We start from the raw sequence: 10,498 nt of genomic DNA, 5'->3' as shown, positions 1-10,498 counted from the left end.
ATCTGAATCTTCTTATACAAAATGACTAATATGGAAATGTTTCACATGATTGCCTATTTCTGATTGTTTACCAACTTGGGGGGAGGTAGGGGAAGAAGGGAAGGTGGGATAGAATTGGGAACTCAAAACTTAAAAAGAAATAAGCCAAGTTTAAAAAATTTAACATTTTATTGGGAAAAAAATAAAACATCATATATTTTTAAAAAGAAAACCCCAAGTGGGGTCCAAGAAATTGACCTGGTTGAGGTTTGATGACCATAATATGCCATTCTGATGTCATATCTTTTGGCATTTTAATACTGTCCATGGAGTATTTTTGGCAAAGATACTGAAGTGGCTTTCCATTTCCTTCTGCAGGGGACTACCTTTTGTCAGAACTCTCCATTTTGTTTGTCTTGGGTAATCCTACATGGTATGGTTCCCAGCCTCAGAGAGCTATGTAAGCCCCTCCCCCATGACAAGGCATGATTCCAGAAGAGGACCTCTTAGCTACCTTAGTACAAATGACCTTGACCTGGTTGAGGTTTGATGACTATAGACTATAATTATAGATTATAATATCTGAGCAGTGACCTGTGTTCCTGGTGTTTTTCAGAGACTGCTTTTCAACATTGGTAGCTCCACTGTGAACTACAAAAAATGTGACATTGACAACTACGTGGTCCAGATTGTCTAGATTCAGGTCTTTGTCTTTTTCAAAATGATATGGGAAAGCAAAGAGTTTTTGTCTTCTTTCTCTACCATATTCAAGGAGCTGTTAAATTGCTGCTATTGTTTTCTTTTTTTTGCTAGTTTTCTGGTTTAGTTTTTCTTTTCATACTCTAATACTGCTTCTAATAACTTTCTTCCATCCCTGAAATTAGAGTTGTTAAGTAATGACCCTAATGCTCTGTATTATAAAATCCCCTGAAGCAGGAGTGTCAAACTGAAGCACCCCCCCCCCCCCAGCACTCCCAAGTTTTTCCAGAAACAAGACTAAAAGGCAGTAGGGAAATACTTAACAAAATAAATAAAAATACAACAAAACATTGATAATATCTAATAGGTGGTTTCCTGAGGCAATATGCAGCCCATAGGGATTCTTATGTTTTATTTAGTGGTACTCATTTCTATTTGAGTTTGATGTGACTGCTCTAAAGACCTTGTCAGCAAGGTGTGGGATATGAGAGCAACAAAATCTGCCAGTTTCACCTGACAATGGGTCTCCCTCTGTCTCTTTTGCTAATGATGCTTTTGGTCTGGTTGTTCATTCATATAATATATATGATATATTTATCTTTATATAGCATCTGTAATCAGTGCTAACACAGCCCACAAAAAACTGTATGCTGGATGAGGAATCAGCAAAATTCCTTTGGTGATTTTGAACCCAAAAGACTAGGCCACTTTTCCCTAAAAGGCTAGGAAATTGTCCCTAAGATTTGACTGGCTCAGGGAGCTAAGGGCGAAGTCTTTGACTCAGTATCCTGGTCAATTAAAGATATAAAAGAGACCAGTCCATGCTGCCCACCAATCCATCCTCATCAGATGTGATAGATGACCTTTAGCTGTCCAAGTTGACACACCCAGTGGGCTGACTAGGAAATGAGAATGACTTCTATCCGAGCCAAGAATTATGACTTTGTTGAGTATTATTTCCATACTATACCTTATTAAACCTTCTTTTTGATAATGGTGTGAGGGACTATGAGTATCTCCTTTCATTCTTCTAGAACCTGAACTATCAGAGATACTTGAGACATATCCCACTCCTCCCATCTCTAGTGGAAGCAGTAATGTGCTGCAGCCAGTACAAACTGATTGCAGAGCTGATTGTTAAATTTCATTGTGAGCAAATGCTACAAACTGGGACTTGATTTATTGTTTTGTTGAATATTTAGACTTAAAAAGTGATGAATAAAATAGTAATTTTGCAGATTAAATTAAAGTTTGTTACAACTACATTCTCCCCTACTCCCCCCAAGCTGGTTGTTAAACATTTACTAGGGACCTCAGAGTGAATGGGCTTTGGCTCAGTATATAGAGGTATGGTGGTTATGGTGATTACTCCCAGTCCACTTAGAAGAAATTGGAAGGGAATCAGAAGATCAAGATGGAGTCCAGGTATTTGCAATAGAGAATACCATCTGTATCCAGAGAAAGAATCGTGGAATTTGAACAAAGACCAAAGATTATTACCTTTAATTTAGAAAAAAAATTTTATTTTACTATGTAATTCTGCTGTCTCTTATACTTTATTTTTCTTCCTTAAGGATTTGATTTCTCTCTCATCACATTCAACCTAGATCAATGTATACCATGGAAACAATGTAAAGACTGACAAATTGCCTTCTGTGTGTGTGGGGGGTAGGGGTAGGGAAGGAAGATTAGGAGAAACATTGTAAAACTCAAAATAAATAAAATCTTAAAGGAAAAAAGATGGAGTCTAACAACATAATAGCTGTATGATAGTAAGTATGACACTTCTTTAAGATTCATTTTCTTCATTTCTAAAGTTAGGGCTAGGTCTGTTTAGTATAATAATACATACACTTCAAGGCATTGTTGTAAAGAAAGTGTTTTGTAAACTTTAAAGCCCAACATAATTATTAACCATCACCACATTATCAACATGACTATTATTTTTATTGACAGATGAGGCACCTGGGTGGCACAGCAGAGAGAGTATTGGTTCTGCAATAAGGAAAACTTGAAAGTGAATCCAGTCTCAGACATTTACTAGTTGTGCGTCCCTGGGCAGTCATTTCACCTCTCTGTCCCTCAATTTTCTCGACTGTAAAATGGGAATAATTATAGAGGATCAAATGAGAGAATAGTTTAAAATAGTTTAAATAAATAAAAAATAAAAATAGTTTAAAAAAACTGCTGACAATAGTAGGTGCTTAATAAATACTTCCTATTATTTTTATTGTTGTTGTTGCTATTATTAGATTTGAAAACTGATACTCAGAGTGACTTATTTAAGGTCTTACATGGAATTAGTGTGGCAGAATGGGAATAGAGCCCAGAATCTCTAGTCTCCCCATCATGTGCTAATTCTCCCTCTTTCCCCGAAGAGGCGGGGCAGTGAGGATTGGAGATCCCTGGAATTTTGCAAGGATTAAGTGATTTGTGGGTTTGAGGCGATGATGTTTAGAAGGTTCGAGTCCTCTGGTGGAATAGAAGAGGGGAAGGATGTCTTTGCCTCTTTGTATGGAAGTCACTGGAGACCTGGGAACCCCCCGAAGTTTCATCCAGGGCTCTGGAGTCCCAGTCTGGGCTAGGGTTAAAAGTATTTTAAAATTTTTTTCAGCCTCCTCCGCTTCACCCCGCCTCCTCCTCGGGCTCTTCCTGCCCTAGCAGTGGTTGCGACACCCTGCTTGTTCCCTCCCCTTCTCCCCAGCTTTCTCGGCTCCCTCTCTCTGCTCGGATTCGGACCCCGGCTCCAGCCGGGGCTCGGGTTCTGGAGCCCGCCGCGGCGCCGCTTCTGACTTCAGGGCTCTCGCCACTTTGCTTAGCTCTCCATCCCAAGAGTCTGGCTCAGGCGGTGACCTCGGAATCCCCTGCTCCGTTCCGAACTGGCTCTCTCCCGGGCTCGCTCGCGGCTCCCGCCGCTGCCGCTCTGAGCCCTGATGGGGGAGTGAGACGCGACAGCCAGGCCGGACATGGGCCACCCCACCCTGCCTGGCCTGGTGCCACTGGTGAGAGATGGACAGGGAAGGGGCAATGGAAGGGGGCCAGGGAGGGGCATGGCTCTAATACCGCAAACCAGGTCACCAGAGTTTCCAGGAGATCAGACCCCCGACATTCTCCCCTCCCAGCCTCCCCCTTTCAATGAAAACTATCTCTAGGATAGGTCCTGTGGCAGGCAGGGAGTTGGCCCCTGGAGGCAGGACCAGAGGCTGAAAGGTTTGGGGATTTGGGGAGAGGGGGACAGGCCATAGGAGGAAAGGCAGACGGAGTCCTCAAAGCAAAACAGGTCGGGACACCGAAAGAATGTATAATAATAGGTATCATATCAGGAAAGGGCAGGAGACAGGTTTCATTAGGGGTTGAGGGAACTTGCCAGCTGAGGAAGAGCACGGTAGAGTGGTGGTGGGAGGATCAGCTCTGAAGAGTCAGAATATTTTGAACTTTGTTCTGCTGACAACAACAACCCTGCTGAGAGTGGATGAAACTCAGAGATCTGTGGAGAAAGGAAAAGACAATGTTAGAGATGAAGGTATGGTGGAGGGTTGCTGAGAACAGGGGCAAGAGGAGTGGAGCCCTGGGGTAGGACCTAAGGGTGGTGGATGTTTTGGGGTGCTAACTGGGGATGTTTTTTGAAAGAGACAGCTGTATTTCGGTGCTAAGTATTCCCGTCTGTCCATTCTTTTATTTAGGACCCACTCTCAGCTTTCACATAGCCCTAAATCCTTACCCTTGCCTTTGAGAGTTCTTGGACGGGCCCATCATCTTCCTGAAATAACACGGTAGAGTGTGCCGCTCGACACCCCACCTCTTCCAACCCTCAAACGCTAGTTCAGTTTCTCATCCCACAGCACAGTTTGAGGAAGTTGGAAAATTGTCTTCGTCATTAGAAAGGCCCTTTTCTCTCCCCTTAGCCTTACTGGCTCCAGGCCTCTTTCCATATCTCCTTTTTTTTCCCCTCTCACTACCTAGTCCTCTCTGAAGTCTTCATCATGGCCTTGGACCCACTCTAATTCTCTGGGCTCTTGGTTCTTTCTAGGACCTCTTTATCTTCCTGAAATTTTTTTTCTCTTTTTTACTTTTCCACCTTTCTCCTATCCATTTCCCCCTTTCTTCTCTTTCTTGTCCTTTAACTTCTCAATCACTTCTCCATTTTTCTCTTCTATTTCTTCAGCTTTTCTCCCAGTTTGTCTTTTCTCCCTCTTCCCTGTCTCCTGTCTTTTGCTCATGTATTTTATTTTCATTTTCTCTTCTCTTTTACAACTTTACATTCTCATTCTTTTCTTCTTTCATTTGACTTCTCCATCTTTCCTTTCCTATCTGAGCTTCCTGAGGGTGAGGTTTAGAACCAGGAGAAACTAGCCAAATGCAGTCACTTGGTAGATTGGATTCCCAAAATGTGGGTTAGGGTCCTGGCTCTGCTACTACAAATCACTTGTGTGACTTGGGGCTAGTCTCTTAATCTCTGTGAGCCTCAGTCTCTTTACCTGTAAAATGGGAATTGGACCAGATAATCTTTAAGTTTTCTTCCAGCTCAAAATTCATCCTAAAATGGTATGTTTTGGGAGCAAAAGAGAGAAATCAGTAACAAGATGTTAGGCATCAGATATGTCCTAGAGATGTTTTGAGTTGGGAGACAAGGATTGGGGGAGAGGAGGAAAAGGTGATAGTAAGGAAATATGACATAAGCCGTATAAAAGGAAGCAAACAAGCACGTGTAAGGAGGGCAGCGAGTATATCAGCTTTCCTGTAGCAGAGTTAGAAGTCTGGAGTGCAGTTAAAAAATGGAAAGGGAGAGATTGGGAAGGAAGTGAGGACATTAAATATAAATTAAGGCAAAGGAGATCAGAACTGATATAATAGGAAATCAGCAAATTCCTGGGCAGAGGAATGACCAGATTAATATAGTAAATAAATATAATAAATACATTTAAGTATTTGAGGAAGAGATATTGGTTCAAATCAAAAAGCAGTAGATATCAGGGACATCTTTATTCATTTTTATTCATTTTTATTCACTTAGTCAATATGTGATTGACTTCCTGACTGATATCTGAGAATGAATGACCATAGTCATAAATATATATACATATATATGTATATATATATGTATACACACACACACACACACACACACACACACACACACATTTATGGGATAAAGGGAGCTAGGATAGAAGACAAGAGGTGGTTGCTAAAGTTTAGATGTGAGACAGTGAGGACTAGGACTACAGTGGTGACAGGGAAGTGAAGAAGAAGTTGAATCTATGAGTAGAGAGGACAATTGCCAGAATTTATTGACTGATTGGCTATATAGAGGACAGAAAAGTAAAAATTGAACTACAGGAATCGTAAAAATGTTAGTGTTGATGTTTAGTTGGGCATAGACATTGATGAGTTTGGTTTTTGATAAGATTAAGTGGCAGATATTTGGGAAACATTCATATCTAGACATATGAAGCTAGAAGTTTGGGACTGAAGGTATATAGTTTCTTATTTTTTTGGTGGCAGTTGGGGTTAAGTGACTTGTCCAGAGTCACACAGCTATTAAGTGTCTCAGATTGGATCTGAACTCAGGTCCTCCCAACTTCTAATCCATTGTGCCACCTAGCTGCCCCTCCCCTTGATTTATTAACAAACATTTATTGAGTTCTACTATGTACAAGACACTGTCCAATAGGGTTTTCAATATCAAGGAGTCTACCATTTAAGAAGACATGTTATGAAAAGTGCCAGATGAGCACTGTAGACATATTATAAATGCAGAAGGAACATTATAGTCCAGAAAGTCTATTGGAGCTCAGGGAGAGACAAAGAGGTTCATGGCAGACAAGAATGGTCAGAGAAGGCTTCATGGAGGGAGTGGGAATTAAACTGGACTTGGAATTTTGAAATCAGAAGCTAGTTGAGTTCTACTAAATGCCCCAAGAGTCCTGTTAATAAGTGAAAGCTATACTTGTAGATGTTGATTTAAAAGCTTGAGTACTTTTGGTCATTGGTGGGGGATGAGTGGAAAAAAGGGTTAAAGTAAGTAGAATGAGTTGAGAGAGAACTTGTTAGGGATGCTCAGGGTCAAGGTTGGAACTGAAAAATTGAGCTATATAGCATTTCTTCCTGACTCTTGGTCCCCACTCACCTTACCACAGGAAATCACATTGAATAACCCTCTACAACCGGAAGCTGTGGAGGAGGCAGGGGTGGAGGTGGTTACAGAGCCACCCCCTCAGTGGCCTCCCACTCTCACTTGAGTCCCAGCTTCCTACATTTCCTCTGTTCCTTGGGCTGGGGACCTAAAGACCAAGTCTTGCTTTCAATTCTGAAGGGCACACTTAGGGTAATCAACTACAGGCAACAAGAATTTTAATGTGCTTACTCTTTGCTAAGCCATGGGGATACCAATGTAAGAAATGTAAGGAAAAGACAGTTACTGCTCTTGAGGAAATTATATAATGACAGGGGAAGACATTTAAAAGGTGGTGGTGGTGGTGGGGAAGGGGTGGCCAGAGAAGTACCCTTAAGAGGGCATACCATCTCTTAAGATGTAAAGACCAGAGAGTCAGAAGCACAACAGGGAGGAGAATGAGCTTGAAGTTGTCCAGTGGTAGGGTCATAGATATGGAATCAGAAGACACTGTAGTTTAAGATGTGTGGCTCAAATAAAGGTTCTGTTACTTGTTTACCTTTGCAGCCATTTTATTGTATGCAAGGTGAGGGAACTGCACTTGATGGTCTCTTCTAGCTTTCAATCTGGCAGCAGTATTTCTCGAAGAAGGAGAATGGATTGATATTTAGCTGAAGGGGGATGGCACAACTAGGAAGAAGACGTAGAGGGTCTCAGTGGGAAGATGTTAAGGGCTGTTGTGGGAAATAATGTACTGAAGAGTAGGGAGATGGGCTGTGACCTGAGAGAAAGGAAGTGGAGGTCAGGGGATATTCCCCTTTGGGATAGATTGGGAAAGGAGAGTTGCTGTTTCCTGGAATCTGTGGGCTAAACAGGATTGGGAACTGTTAACTGGACTTTTTTTTTTTTTTTTTGGTTGATAGGGGGAGTGAGGAGGGGGCCTTGCATGAGAATACCAGCAGTAGGCATAAATCTGAAGCAGTAGAGCAATGGGATAATGATTCTGCTGCTATCTAGTCCCTTTCAATGTCTTTCTGTTGAGTCATGACCTTTCATGGCAAGAGAAGTTGCCTGTTCTCCTCCCTCCCTCTGGCCTGAGTCACAGGGTGGAGATTCGGGGAAGAGATTTCCCTTTCCCGGAGTTGGATTAACTCTGTACGTGCTGTAGTAGTAAGAAATATGAACCACAAAGCTGCCTGTTTCTCTTTCTGGGGAGTTTAGTATTCAGTAGCACAAGGCAGAATTCTTATGGAAAAGACTTTCTCCTTAATGTCCTTAGTGTCCATACTTCTGGATTCTGACTCTGTTTCTCCAGATCCCACTTTTCAGGGAAAGAAGTCCTTAAAGGACTTAAACTTTAAGTTCTCTTTTCTGAGGAGGTAATTTATCTGGAAAATACTATATTTGCTGGTGAAAAGAATATTAGAGATGATATGGTGACTGTATTGTGCTTGTATTTGAGAATGGGCTTCCTCAATAGCCCTATATGTGAGGCTCTGACTATGTAAAAGACAGTGAACTCAAGTTATCCACCATCTTTAGGGCCAAGGCACCAACACCAGACACCCGTGGCTCTGGTAGTTACACTGGTACTACTTCAGTATTATATGGGGCAGCTTTGTGGCAGAGTGGATAGAGCAATGGGCCAGGAATCAGCTTCCTATGTTCTAATGTGGCCTTAGACACTAGCAGTGTAACCCTAGGCAAGTCACTTAACCCTGGTTGCCTCAGTTTCCTCATCTGTAAAATGAACTGGAGAAGGAAGTGGCAAAACAATGCAGTATCTTTGGCAAGAGAACCACAAAATGGGGTCACTGAGAATCAGAGAAGACTGAAACAACACAACAACACTGCAGTAATGCAGAAAAGCAGTCCAATGGTTTGTGCTTTGCTTTCTTTAAGGCTACAAAAGGGCACTGAATCATGATACTTGACTTGGCCTTTGGTTGGTACCATATTCAAACTGCCAGTCAAGTGATCTTATGATTGTCTAGTCCTCATGCATAAGCACCTCTTTATACTACTGAGTCACACACATTCAATTGGATAAATTAAAACTCCTACCAACTGGGTTCTGAAGTTAGTGAATGGGAATGACATCAAATTTGTTCAGGATTGTTTAAAAACAAATTAGGAAGACTATTGCTCCAAATCCACTGCCCAATTTGGCTTTCTCCCCCCCCCCCCCCCCCCCCCAGTAATTAGCTTCCTTCATTCACAGAACACAGGCAGTCAACATATTTTGGCCACCTAAGTTTACTAGAGTTAGTAAAAAATGAAAGAAAACAATTGTTCCCACAAGGAGTCCTTCTTGCAAGGCCAGACTATCCTTGCTCTTGGGTATGGTGGAGAGTTTCTGAACCTCCCTTACCTACAGGATCAGGGAAAAGAAATAAGGAAAGAGTGGAAGGGGTCCATGTGTTCATGGATCAAAAAATGGAAGCATGTGGAGGGCAAAGGCAGTCAGGAAGAGAAACAAGTCCTCGACTGGCCTCTCCTTGGGGCTTCGAGGTAGCTGATGTTTTCCTTCCCTTGGATCCATTTTCTCATTTCTCCTTAATGTCTACATTTGGTCTGCTAACAGCTCTAGTCGCAGGATTGGCAAATGGCAGCAAGCCACAGTCTAGGCTCACATTTTCTCCTGTGAGTCCTAGTCACCACAGATAGAAATGTGGACTGTGGCAAACAGCAACTTAGTTGACTCTTAAAGTTCACTGATTTTCACTGTATCACATGCAGAGATTCCCCCTTTGTCTGACTCTAGTTTTAATTTTCTTAAGTGCTTAGCACTTAGTAGGTGACTAATAAATGCTCATTCCTTTCCCATCTTCCATGATTTGCAGAAGTCTTTTTTGAGGGCAGAGGAAGGGGGAAAAATTCAATTCTGGACACTTGTCTAGATATCTTCTTATCTACTTGGAGTGCTCTTTCCCTTGAACCTCAGTAAAGGGGAAATGACATAGTGATCATCAGCATTATCCCACTGGTCCTCAACTCATTAATCCCCAGGGTCTAAATACATGCTAATTTGGAAGTTAAAGCCCAACATAGACCCAGGTTACATTTATCTGAAAGCTGATTGACTTTAGCCCAGTAGTCTGGAAGTCTTTTTTTTTTTTTTTTTTGATTATTTTCTCTGATAGGATTATTATCTAAAGGTACATCAAGTTCCTGGAAAAGAGATGTCCAGGATGGCTGTTTATTAGAAGAAATTCCAGCACAGGTTTTGCAAGTTCAAGTTAGCAAGATGATGGACTAGAACCCAGGAAAACCACTCCATGAAGAGGAAGTGACAACCCCTTTAGAGTTGCTGCGGTTCTAGCTCTGGTCTGCCAGTTCCTTTGCAGTTGATAGATAAGAGTTGATCTCGTAGGTTTCTCTCTGGAACCTGAACCCATCAAGTGAGGGGCACTGGCATCTGTTTTGTAAGCTGTTCCAGTATGGCTGTTTGCCCATGGCAGTCCAGGAATATACCAAACTTTTTCTTTCCATATGATCCATATCTCTTCTGATATTATCAAGGAGTTCAGGAAAAGTCTAAGAGATTCCAACTCCTGGAGCTCTCTCTCTAATGAGTTCCTTTGCCTTGAGAGATTAAGGGTATATGAAGCTAACTTGAAGAGCTCCCTTTTAGGCTCTTGACATCCTTCTACAATGGAGAATACCTCCAGCTCATAGTCCTGACCTCCTTAGAATTTTAAATTACTT

At 41.9% G+C, this 10,498-nt stretch overlaps 1 protein-coding gene across 3 annotated transcripts in view; it reads left to right on the top strand.

Annotated features, from left to right (window-relative positions):
• The first annotated feature begins 3,121 nt into the window (after positions 1-3,121).
• TNFRSF1A (TNF receptor superfamily member 1A) overlaps positions 3,122-10,498 on the top strand; it is an 18,313-nt gene continuing 10,936 nt past the window's right edge. Inside the window, exon 1 of one of the 3 annotated variants that reach the window (XM_074194434.1) lies at positions 3,122-3,680. In XM_074194434.1, the coding sequence (XP_074050535.1) occupies positions 3,645-3,680 (36 nt within the window). In that variant the 5' untranslated portion in view covers positions 3,122-3,644. The other 2 variants (XM_074194433.1, XM_074194435.1) reach the window with 2 other exon arrangements.

Source organism: Macrotis lagotis, chromosome 7 (assembly GCF_037893015.1).
Source record: "Macrotis lagotis isolate mMagLag1 chromosome 7, bilby.v1.9.chrom.fasta, whole genome shotgun sequence".
NCBI classification, from domain to species: Eukaryota; Metazoa; Chordata; class Mammalia; order Peramelemorphia; family Peramelidae; genus Macrotis; species Macrotis lagotis.
Note: the sequence above shows the minus strand (reverse complement) of the source record. Positions and strands in the feature narration are given on the sequence as shown.